The 12,269-nt window shown below is 46.7% G+C and overlaps 1 protein-coding gene across 2 annotated transcripts in view; it reads left to right on the top strand.

The window, feature by feature from the left end:
* Positions 1-12,269, top strand: part of PPARA (peroxisome proliferator activated receptor alpha) — a 68,339-nt gene that overhangs the window by 42,695 nt on the left and 13,375 nt on the right. For both annotated transcript variants that reach the window (XM_040234538.1, XM_040234539.1), the window contains exons 4-6: positions 6,689-6,849; positions 8,504-8,642; positions 9,598-9,800. In XM_040234538.1, coding sequence (XP_040090472.1) covers positions 6,689-6,849; positions 8,504-8,642; positions 9,598-9,800 — 503 coding nt within the window. The remainder of the gene's footprint in view (positions 1-6,688; positions 6,850-8,503; positions 8,643-9,597; positions 9,801-12,269) is intronic.

The following is a 12,269-nucleotide window of genomic DNA, read 5'->3' as shown; positions in this document are numbered from 1 at the left end:
AGTGTTCGCTTCACCTGGAGGAGAAGTCGCGTCTTTCTGCCTTGAAATCTTCAGCCGTGAGAGCGTGACATTCGGTGCCCCCGGACTTTTGAGGCATCTCACAGTGTGTCCTCTTTATAAAAGCTGGACATGAGTCACTCTCTTCCAGAGTTTGCTCAAGTCCATGTCCATTGAGTTGATTATCTAACTATCTCATTCTCTGCCACCCTCTTCTCCTTTTGCCTTCAGTCTTTCCCAGCATCAGGGTCTTTTGCATATGATAAACCATAATGGAAAGGAATATTTTGAAAAAGAATGTATATATGCATATGTGTACAACTGAATCACTTTGCTGAACAGCAGAAATTAATACAACATGGCATATGAACTATGCTTCAGTAAAAAAAAAAATTAAAACTGTTAAAGGAATTTTAAGATGGTTATGGTAAAAAAAAAAAAAAGAACTGCATCAAGCATCAGGCGAGACAGATACAAAGCAGTAAAATGTGAGGTCTAGTCTGGTAGCCTCACTGGGAAGAGGAAGTCACAGCCCAGTCCATCTCTCGGGGCAACAGGTAAGCCACCCCAAAGACCTCTGGCAGTCCAGTGGCTAGGATTCCAACGCCTCCACTGCAGGGGACATGGGTTCAGTCCCTGGTTGGAGAACTAAGATTCTTCAAGCCTTGCAGCATGCCCCCACCCCTGCAAAAAAGGCACCCTGGGATAATGTGGTGTAAACTGCACCCCTGATTTAAAGGAGGCTTCTTTGGAGGTGGACTTGACTCCACTGTCCTTCTTGGCGTTGGGACTGGAGGAGTCAGGATTGAACCGGCCAGGAGGTGTGTGTGTGGTTTTCCACTCCGACCGTGGGTTATCCTGGCTCCCTTGGGAGAACCGAGAAGGCTCTCCTGGCAGCCTCTGGTGGAGGCCTCCGTTTCTTCCACCCCACGGCTCCCCTTGTGTCCAGGGCTCGCTCCCCCACCGTCCTCTCCCATGTCCCCACCCCAGGAAGATGGTTTCCGAGACTGTGCGCTGACCTTCAGTGACGGCGGGAGAGGGAGGCTGGAGGTCGGCTGGCAGCCGTGTTCACGGATAAAGCCGTGTCATGGAGGGCGCGGTTGAGAGTGCATGACCCGCGAGCCTGCTGGGGTGGACGCTGCTTCACCTCACACACAGGGGCCTGCACTGCGGTGGTGTTTGTGACAGGGTGTGCACTGTGGCAGAAAGGAAGAAAGGGGAGCTTACAGAAAGTGACCAGACACACGTCCTTGACTCTCGGCCACTGGCTGCTCAGGTGGTGGGTGTGTGGCCATCCATTTTTACTCCCCTCCAGTTCTCTTTATCATGGTTAATTAGACCTTTTGATCATTTAGAATCATCTCATAATCCGTAAAGTCTTTGTCTCCTTGTTAGGTTTTTCGTTGCTATTGTTTCCAGTTCATCTGAGAGATAAAATGACTTCTTATTTGTAAATTCGGCTTTTCATCCTGTCTCTAATGGCTCCTTGGTGATATTTCTAAGTTACGTAAATTGCAGATACGGGAGGGCCCTCTACAAAATCTGTTCACGGTCAGCTTTACACCTAGGAGACTGGACGGGTGAGACCGTTTGCTCTGCCAGTGTGTATTTCCCGCCCTACCCCCAATTTTTCTTAGCTAGCTTTATTGACATAAAAACTTCACATATCCAAACAGTGCCACACACACATGGAGACTTGTGCAGCCATCGGCACAATCAAATGGCAGCCCCGTCACCCCAACGTTCACTTGTGCAGTTTTGTAATCCCTCCTCCCACCACACCTCCCTCTCCCAAAGTAACTGCTGCTCTGCTTTCTATCATCAGTCAGATTGTATTTCCTAGAATTTTATATAAATGGAATCATACAACGTGTTCTCTTTTTAGTCTAACTTCTTTCACTCAGCCAAATTATCTTTAGATTCATCTGCATTGACAGCGTGTATCAACAGTTCATCTTTTAAGATTTCCTGTCTGGGTTTACCATGGTTTGTTTATCCACGTTGTTGATAAACGTCCGGTTGTCTCCAGGTCTTGGCTGTTACAGATACAGCTGCTGGGAAGGTTCACGTACACATCTCTGTGTGAACAGTGCTTCCACTTCTCTTGGGTAAATAGGAATGGGTCATGTTCTTCTGTTTCTTTGCATGTTTTTTTTTTTTTTTTACAGTTTATTTTTAGACACCATACATTGTGGATTTTGTTGATGATGGATATTTTGTATTTACATAAATATTCTTAAGTCCTGTTCTGGGAGGCAGTTAAGTTTTGATGTGCAAAATGTTGATCCTTTCAGGTCCTGTGCTTAAGCTTTGTTAGATGAGACCAGAGCAGTGCTGATTCTAGAGGTAATTTGCCCCAGTTCTGAGGCAAAACCCTTTTGAATGTTTTACCCAGGGTCCTAGGGATTCTGAGAGACTCCATACTGTTCCCTTCAAGCATTTGAGGTTGCTCTTGGAGTATCTTTTCTTTATCTTCCTTTTTTTTTTTTTTGGCCACACCGCACGGCTTGCCAGATCTTAGTTTTCCCAACCAAAGATTGAACCTGAGCCCTTGGCAGGAAAAGCCTGGGGCCCTAACCACAGGACCACCAGGAAATTCCCTGGAATATCTTTCCTTTTAGGCTCTCTCAGCTGATGGAGCAGACATATATGTGTACATACATACCCACATATGTACACGTGTCTGTATTTCTATATACAGCTGTCTGTCTCTATGTTAAGGTAATATAAGTTCAAACAAATGTCTGTACCTCTAATCCACCACCTCATGACCACTCTAGCCTCTTCTTCTTATCAGTGAGCTCACACTCCAATAGTATCCACCATCCATCCATCCACCACCCATCCATCCACCATCCATCTAACCACCATCCATCCATCCATCCATCCATCCATCCATCCACCATCCATCCATCCATCCATCCATCCACCATCCATCTAACCACCATCCATCCATCCATCCATCCACCATCCATCTAACCACCATCCATCCATCCATCCATCCACCATCCACCATCCATCCACCATCATTAAGTGGACATTTAGATTTAGTCTTTCATTTCCAGTGTAGTGCCTTCTACTTCTGCTTCACTGACTGTGCCAAAGCCTCTGACTGTGTGGATCACAACAAACTCTGGAAAATTCTGAAAGAGATGGGAATACCAGACCACCTTACCTTCCTCCTGAGAAACCTGCATGCAGATCAGGAAGCAACAGTTAGAACCGGAGCTGGAACAACAGGCTGGTTCCAGAAAGGAAAAGGAGTACGTCAAGGCTGTTGTATATTGTCACCCTGCTTACTTAACTTATATGCAGAGTATATCATGCAAATTGCCGGGCTGGATGAAGCACAAGCTGGAATCAAGATTGCCAGGAGAAATATCAATAATCTCAGATACGCAGATGATACCACCCTTATGGTACAAAGCAAAGAGGAACTAAAGAGCCTCTTGATGAAAGTGAAAGAGGAGAGTAAAAAAGCTGGCTTAAAACTCAACATTCAAAAAACTAAGACCATAGCATCTGGTCCCATCACTTCATGGGAAATAGATGGGGAAACAATGGAAACAGTGACAGACTTTATTTTCTTGGGCTCCAGTATCACTGCAGATGGTGATTGCAGCCATGAAATTAAAACATGCTTGCTCCTTAGAAGAAAAGTTATGGCAAAACTAGATAGCATATTTAAAAGCAGAGATATTACTTTGCCAATGTCAAAGTTATGGTTTTTTCCCAGTAGTCATGTACGGATGTGAGAGCTGGACAATAAAAAAAGGCTGAGCACTGAAGAATTGATGCCTTCGAACTGTGGTTTTGGAGAAGACTCTTGAGAGTCCCTTGGACTGCAAGGAGATCAAACCAGTCTATCCTAAAGGAAATCAGTCCTGACAATTCATTAGAAGGATTGATGTTGAAGCTGAAACTTCAATACTTTGGCCACCCGATGCGAAGAACTGACTTACTGGAAAAGACCCTGATGCTGGGAAAGACTGAAGGCAAGAGAAGGGGATGACAGAGGATGAGATGGTTGGATGGCATCACTGACTCAGTGGGTATGAGTTTGAGCAAGCTCTGGGGGATAGTGAAGGACAGGGGAGGCCTGGCGTGCTGCCGTCCATGGGGTCACAAAGAGTCGGACACGACCGAATGACAGAACAGCAAGTGTAGCGACCTCAGAACTGCTCCCCCAGGGCCCTGTGGGAAACAACCTTATTGGCCCAGGACAGTGACCAGGTGCAGTTCCCTTTTCCTCTGGACTCACGGACTCCATGCATTTCCAAGGTCATGCAGGCGAGCATCAAGTGTTCCTACAGATGCTTCCCACACTTGTGATATAGTAGGTTGTATAATTGCATTTTGTGTGCCATTCTGGAACCCCTGGACCTCCTCAATTATTTTCGTTTATTTGCACACATTAAAGTTCACTCTGAACTGTAAAACTGTGGATTTTGACCAATAAATTAGGTCATGTATTCACCATTACAATTTCATATGAATAGTTTCACCACCTGGAAAAAGCCACTGTGCTTCACCCATTCAACCCTGCCTCCCTGACCCCACTCCAGCTGCTGATCTTTTTACCACCGATAGCTCTGCCTTTCCCCAAATGTCAGATATTAAGAACTGCATATGCAGCCTTTCGGAACTGACCTCACCTATTGAGGGGCCTCTTGGCAATTAAGAATAAAGCTGCTAAAGCGCTGTCCACAATAGCCAAGATGCAGAAACCTCCTAAACGTCCGTTGACAGAGGAGTGGATAAAGAAGACGTGGTGCACATGTAGGCACAACGGGATATCACTCAGCCATGAAAAAAAAAGAAGTGATTTTCCATTCTTCTCAGCCATTTGGAGCAACATGGATGCAACTGGAGATTATCATACTATGTCGTAAAGAGAGAGACCAGTAGCATATGACATCAGCTATGTGTGGAATCTAAAACTTGACAAGAAATGAGCATATTTACAAAACAGAGACACACAGAGATAGAGAGCAGACTTGGGGTTCCCGAGGGGGAGGAGGGGGAGGGAGGATCGGGTCGGGAGCTGGAATTAGCAGAGGCAAACTGGTACATATGGGGTGGAGAAACAACACGGCGCTACTGTACAGCGCGGGGAGCCGTGTTCAGTGTCCTGTGACGAACCACATGAAACAGAACATGCGTGTGTGGCCGAGTCACTGTTCTGTACGGCAGCAACTAAACACAACACTAACGCAACGATGCTTCAGAAACACGTATAAAAAGAATAAAGCTGCTGAAACACTCACATGTAGGTGTTTGTGTGGACACACATTTTCAAATCACTTTCGTCAATACTGGTATTGTCATTCAGTCGCCAAGTCTGGTCCAACTCTTCGCGACCCCGTGGACGGCAGCACGCCAGGCCTCCCTGTCCATCACCAAGTCCCAGAGCTTACCCAAACGCATATCCATCATGTCGGTGATGCCATCCAACCATCCCATCCTCTGTCGTCCCCTTCTCCTGCCTTCAGTCTTTCACAGCATCAGGGTCTTTTCCAATGAGTTGGCTCTTCGCATCAGGTGGCCAAAGTGTTGGAGCTTCAGCTTCAGCATCAGTCCTTCCGATGAATATTCAGGGCTGATTTCCTTTAGGATGGACTGGCTGGATCTCCTTGCTGTTCAAGGGGCTCTTGAGAGTCTTCTCCAGCACCACGTGTCGACATCTAGCAGTGTAACTCTTTAAGACTGTTTTGCTTCATAGGAAACCACCAAACTGTCTTTCGAAGTGGCTGCGCCATTCTGCTTCCCTAGAATGAGAGCTTCTTTTCCTCCACCTGCTCACCATCATTTGATGGTGTCAGTTTTTTGGATTTTAGCCATTGCAATAACTGCACAGTGATGTCTCGTTGTTTTAATTCAGTTTCCCAGTGACCATTGATGGGGAGCATGTTTTCATGTTCTTGCTTGCTATCTGTGTGTCTTCTTCAGCCAGATATCTATTTGGATCCTTTGCCTGTTTTTAATTGAGTTTTTAAATTTCATTACTGTCGAGTTGTAAGACTCGTTCATGTATTTTGGATGCAGTTCTATTATTGCGTATGTGTTTTGCAAATAGCTTCTCCCAGTCTGTGGCTTGTCTTTTCATTTTCTTAACAGTGTCTTTTGCAGAGCAAGAGTTTTTAATTTTAAGTAAGCTCAACTTCTTTTTTTCTTGAGTTGTGCTTTTGGGTTGCCCACATGGATTTTTATTGTCTTTCTGGTGCAATTTACTGAGTTAACAAGTACAAAAGGGCTGGAAGGGAGGATGCAAAAAAAAAGCAACAAGTTCTGTGTGGGGCACTTCAGTCTTTGGCAACGAAGAACAAAGCTGCTGTGAGCATTCGTGTGTATAGGCTGCTGAGGAAGTGGCCTTTTCTATGCGGCCATGATTTGGTCCATTTTGTTTTGATTTTTATGGGTTAAAAGGTATAGTTTTTTTTTTTTAGTTGGGGAGTCCCTGGCTAGGGGAGCTTCCAGATGTCCCCGCCCTGGTTGCTGTGGGAGGGCCGGGCCAGGGCTGACACAGGAAGGGAGCAACCAGCTGACGCCTCCCCAGTGAAAGCCCGGGGCAGTGGGGTAGGGGAGTTGAGGGTGGGGGGTGGTTAGGCGGGGATCAGATCCTCAGAAAGCTGGTCTGGATGTTGGATGGTGAGAGCGTGGAAGTTCATAAGCCCTCCCCTTCTTTTCCTAGACACCCTGTCCCCAGCCTCGAGCCCCTCATCTGCCTCCTACCCCGCAGTCCCTGGCAGCGCCGAGGAGTCATCCAGCATCGCCCTGAACATCGAGTGTAGGATCTGCGGGGACAAAGCCTCTGGCTACCACTACGGCGTCCACGCGTGTGAGGGCTGCAAGGTACGGGGACCCTGGGTGCGGAGAAAAGTGACCTTTCAGGGACCACGTGTGCTTCCCTTTATCTTATACACAAATGTTTGTTGTTAGTAAGAAAGATCTGCTAAAGGGCGTCCCTGGTGGCTCCGTGGTAGAGAATCCGCCTGCAGTGCAGGCGCCACAGGAGACTTGGGCTCCACCCCTGGGTGGGGAAGATCCCCTGGAGAAGGCAATGGCAACCCCTCCGGTATTGTTGCCTGGAAAACCCCATGGACAAGAGGAGCCTGCCGGGCTACAGTCCATGGGGTGGCAGAGTCAGACACGACGGAAGTGACTTAGTACAAGCACGGTAAAGCTGTTGATCAGAAACTGACCCCATTAACACGTTCATTTCTCTCTTTGGAAAGCCTGTGGCATATTGCTGGACTGCTCTTTATACGTGATGTAGCAAGTGTGCTGTTTGAAGGAGAATGAACCACGTTAAGGCTGCTCCCTTCATGGGGATGCAAGGTCAGAGAGCTTCCGCGCACATTCTCTCTCCATCGTCCTCAGAAGGCCGTGGAGGGCGGTGGTCCTCACAAGCATCAGCAGCGTCAGAGCCCGCAGCATGTGCCGGCCAATGGCCAGACCCCGGGCCGAGTCCTTCCTGGCCGCTGAGGCATGCCCCAGTGTGTCCTTTGTGCCAGGGGCCCGTCCACCCGAACCGCGGGCCCCACAGCAAGTGCCTTGCTCCCCACAAAGCTGTCTTTCTGCTGGGCCATGATTGAGTCACCTTTGTTTACTTTGGGTTTTTTTTTAGTTGTTTCTCACTGGGTAAAGTTTAAGATGCTTTTATAAAGCAAGAAAGTTATTTACAACCAGCTGCTGCTGCTAAGTCGCTTCAGTCGTGTCCGACTCTGTGCAAGCCCATAGACAGCAGCCCAGCAGGCTCCCCCGTCCCTGGGATTCCCCAGGCAAGAACACTGGAGTGGGTTGCCATTTCCTTCTCCAATGCATGAAAGTGAAAAGTGAAAGTGAAGTCACTCAATCGTGTCAGACTCCTATCGACCCCATGGACTGCAGCGCACCAGGCTCCTCCATCCGTGGGATTTTCCAGGCAAGAGTACTGGAGTGGGTTGCCATTGCCTTCTCCATTTATAACCAGCTAGCTTCCCTTTATTATATAATCTTTATCTTTTAGAGAGTTTATGTTCTCCCACAAAAAATGTTTAGAACATTTTCATCACCCAAATGGACCTGTTCTCTAAGAAGAGAAAGTCACATTTGTAGAAATCTTAGCTGGGTGGAGTCACTCTTTGGGAGGTTGTGTGTCTTCCGAGGTGAGGATGTATTGGTATTACTTTGAATTTTGCCTCATTTTCTTACTTTTCCATGTAAACCTGCTTCAATTATATTAGACTTTAAAGAAAAATAAGAACTTTATTTATTTATTTGCCTGGGCTGTGCTGCACATGGGATCTAGTTCCCCAACCAGGGATCAAACCTCTGCCCCTGCACTGGGAGCGCGGTCTTACCCACGAGGCCACCGGGGAAGCCCCTGCGTCAGGCATTTAGCTCGTCTTAGAAGAGACAGTAAGTCTTAGAAGAGACGATAAGTGAGCAGCAAGAAGCGTGGATAAAGGACGACACCGATTCATCAGTGGTCCTCTTCGTTAACAAACTGCATGTTAACCCACAGGGCTTCTTTAGGAGAACGATTCGGCTGAAGCTGGTGTATGACAAGTGTGACCGTAATTGCAAGATTCAGAAAAAGAGTCGGAATAAGTGCCAGTACTGTCGTTTCCACAAGTGCCTTTCCGTTGGGATGTCCCATAACGGTAGGTAAGGTTGTCTCTCGAATTTTACCCACCCATGCCTCCATCTGCCTCCCTTGTGGGCTTGGGATGTGCTGTACTTTGCTTTTTTTTTCCCTTCGTGCTGTACTTTGAATGAATGTGCTGCAGCATTTAATATTCAGGTCATTTGGTAACACGAGAGCCTAAAAAGGAAGTCTCAAAGAGCAGAAATCCAGTAGAGCCTTTGGAATTATGGTTAGAAACTTCAAATGGTGAAACTTGGATATAAGATTTTGCAACCAATTGGGAAATCACAGAGATAATGTTCAGATCATATATATGACGTGTGTGCCATTTCAAACATTTTACCATATTATAAGTTTAATTATATTCAGTCATACTCTTATTTTAATTACTATTATTATTATTATTTTTGGCCAAGCCATGTGGTATGTGGGATCCTTTCCCAACCAGGGATCAAACCCACGCCCCCTGCATTGGAAGCGTGGAGTCCTAACCACTGGGCTGCCAAGGAAGGCCCCCTACTTTTATTTTAAAACCTGCCATTACTACATGAAAGGAAGTTTAAAATAATGTTCATAAGAGTTGCGTGTCTACCTTCTGAGAAAGAAAAAGGTAATAGTTAACTCACTTTCATCTAAGGCTCACTTTCATCTCCTTGATTGAAAGGGTCAATTATATACTTAATAACATGAAGTGACCTTGAGCCAGTCCTATTGATGAAGTGAGTAATGGTGCTAATTTTTACTTTAACCTTTTGGTTTTAAAAGTCTAGGATATATGGAGTGTGAGTAGTATGCTCACTGCTCCTCAGGGAGAAAGCTGGGTCGTGAAGTGTGTCCTGACTTCCTGCTAATGTTCGCCCACAGTTTGACCCATAGTGTGAACTTTCCCTGGAGCTGTTAGTCATCACTCCCTGTTATGGCCTTCATTTCTCTGTTTTCCATGATTCCGTGTCTCCCCTCCGACCCCCCAGCAATTCGTTTTGGACGAATGCCAAGATCTGAAAAAGCAAAATTGAAGGCAGAAATCCTTACGTGTGAACATGACCTAGAAGATTCCGAAACCGCAGATCTCAAGTCTCTGGCCAAGAGGATTTATGAGGCCTACTTGAAGAACTTCAACATGAACAAGGTCAAGGCCCGGGTCATCCTTGCCGGGAAGACCAACAACAATCCGGTGGGTGGCTCTGCTCTGTTTGTTACAGTCTGACGGGCTCCCTGGGCAACCCGTCAGCTAGAGTCGTAGCAGAGGGTGGAGGAGGTATGTTCTGAATGTTGAGAAAATGTTTATCCCCAAGGCCAACGACAGACAATGCAATGGAAACATTTTCGTTCAGAGACTATGAAACTCAGCCTGACAGCAATTCCCATCCATTTGATCCACCTCAAAGCTCCCAGCAACCAAGTTAGTATAATGACTGTGTAATTAATGTGCCCCAAACCTCTGTTTAATAGTTTACCAGATTCTAAAGCTGTATCAGTGATTTTTTTTTAAACCTCAGAAAATGAAACCATTCCCTTCCGACTCAAAATGTGCCCTTATATCCTTGCTCCTAAAAAAATACTCTCTCCTCTCCAGTGTGCCCCCTTCCTACCCACCCCTCATCTTCTTTTTCTCCAGTGAGAAGCAAATGACATCTCCGGGGCTTGGAAGGGGTCCTTTTGTTTTCACTAACTTTATTTTCACTGTCTTTTGGACAGTTCTGGACCTTCTTGGGAGCAACTGAGAATGCCCCTTGTGGGCGCCAACACTTGCCTGCCCAGCCTAGCGCCACCCGGCCCCCACCCGGTCCCCACCCCACAGCAAGCCCAGCCTCTGTCTCCGTTACAGGACTGATCTCAGAGTGGCCTTCAAAGCGGGGCATGGCCCGAGGTTGGCAAATCAAGACGTTCTGCCTCTTCCCTATGAGCGTGGTGCAACAGGTTTAATTTGTACTAATGAGTAGCTTGAAGCCATCCCTATTGGGAATTACAAGCTGGAACTTTTAGTCCCAGGAAAATAAAGCATTTCACAAGCTGCTTACTTTCATGAACACACCCTGCGTCTTTTCTACTGAGTCTTTTCATTCTTTGGTGATTTCTCCAGTGAAATAGGTTGAGGTACTTTAGAAGGGTTTGAGTGAACTCTCATTAAATTGGTAAAGCTGCACCCATGCTGGGCCAGCACAGACTCAATCCTTCCCACATCACGGGGGCGAAAGCAAAGTAACCTTTCACCTTTGAATTTCTACCCTGGAAATGATTGGTATAGCCCCAAGTTGTTGTTCAGTTGCTAAATCATGCCCGGCTCTTTGCAACCCCCACGGACTGCAGCACACCAGGCTTCCCTGTCCTTCACCATCTCCCAGAGTTTGCTCACTCATATCCATTGAGTCGGTGACACCATCCAACCATCTCATCCTCTGTCGTCCCCTTCTCCTCTTGCCTTCGATCTTTCCCAGCATCAGGGTCTTTTCCAATGAGTCAGCTCTTCCCATCAGGTGGCCAAAGTATTATAACTTCAGCCTCAGCATCAAGTCCTTCCAGTGAATAGTCAGGGTTGATTTCCTTTAGGATTGACTGGTTTGATCTTGTAGTCCAAATTTTTTATGTCTTTGAATCTTTTGACATGTTGCTGAGATACTTCTCCCTTGGGTTTTCAGAATGTAAAGCAAACTTAAAAGTCATCTTTACTCTGAGCCAAACACTCTTCTTTAATACTAACTTGGTTTCCACAGAGTATCTTTCCCGTATCCCACTGAGGTCCACGCACTCCGAGGAGGAGCCCGTCACCCAAGGCCTGGACAGTTGAGGACTGTCACACAGTGACTTGGGGAGAGGAATCTCTGTTTTGGCCTTAAGGAAATAAATAGTAGACAAGTAGTCTAGGATTAGGTCTCACTGGATAGGAAAAATGGAGTGCAGGATACGGCTAAGGGTCCGTTGCTTGCTTTTGCACCCACCTCCAAACCACAGCATCATGGGTACCAGTTTGAAAGGGAGTGTCCAGGGAACAGTGACTGCCTTTGACAACCCTGTTTGCTCCCAGGTGGGCTCACTTCCCGCCCCATGCCCCGCATACATAAAGACGTGGCCCTTCCCCTGTCTCCCTGGCCTGCCCAGGGCACGCCAGAGCTTGGAGCATCCAGCTCGGGGCCACAGTCTCTGCTACTCCATCTGTGCTCAGACAGAGGCAGAGCTGCCCAGGCACGGTGGATCTTGGACTGACACCTCCTCCCACCACACCCTGGGGTCTGGCCTGCTATGCTATGTTGAAATATTATACCTATAACTTCAGTTGTCAGTAGGCTGAAAAACATACTGTTTTATATCGAGAAATGTGTAGTAAAACCTCATCAAGAGCTTGTTAGATAATGTCATCCAAAGCAATTCTACCAAATAACTCACAATTAAATTTCTCCTAAAAGATGGCGCTGCCTAAGTTTTCACAGAAAATGTTCTCTGAATGTGTTTCAGAAATGAACTCTTATAAGGAATATCATTAACACATATAGAACACTTCAGGTGTGAGCAAAAAAAGAAAAAAAGATGTATCCGTGAGGGGAGCCTTCTGGACTTGGCCCAGAGTGATTTGGGGTGGGAGCTTCCCAGGTGGCACTAGTGAGAGCCACCTGCCCGTGCAGGAGACCTAAAGAGACAAGGGCTT

Source organism: Oryx dammah, unplaced genomic scaffold, assembly GCF_014754425.2.
Source record: "Oryx dammah isolate SB20612 unplaced genomic scaffold, SCBI_Odam_1.1 HiC_scaffold_29, whole genome shotgun sequence".
Lineage (NCBI taxonomy): Eukaryota > Metazoa > Chordata > Mammalia > Artiodactyla > Bovidae > Oryx > Oryx dammah.
This window is presented reverse-complemented; position numbering and strand designations above follow the sequence as displayed.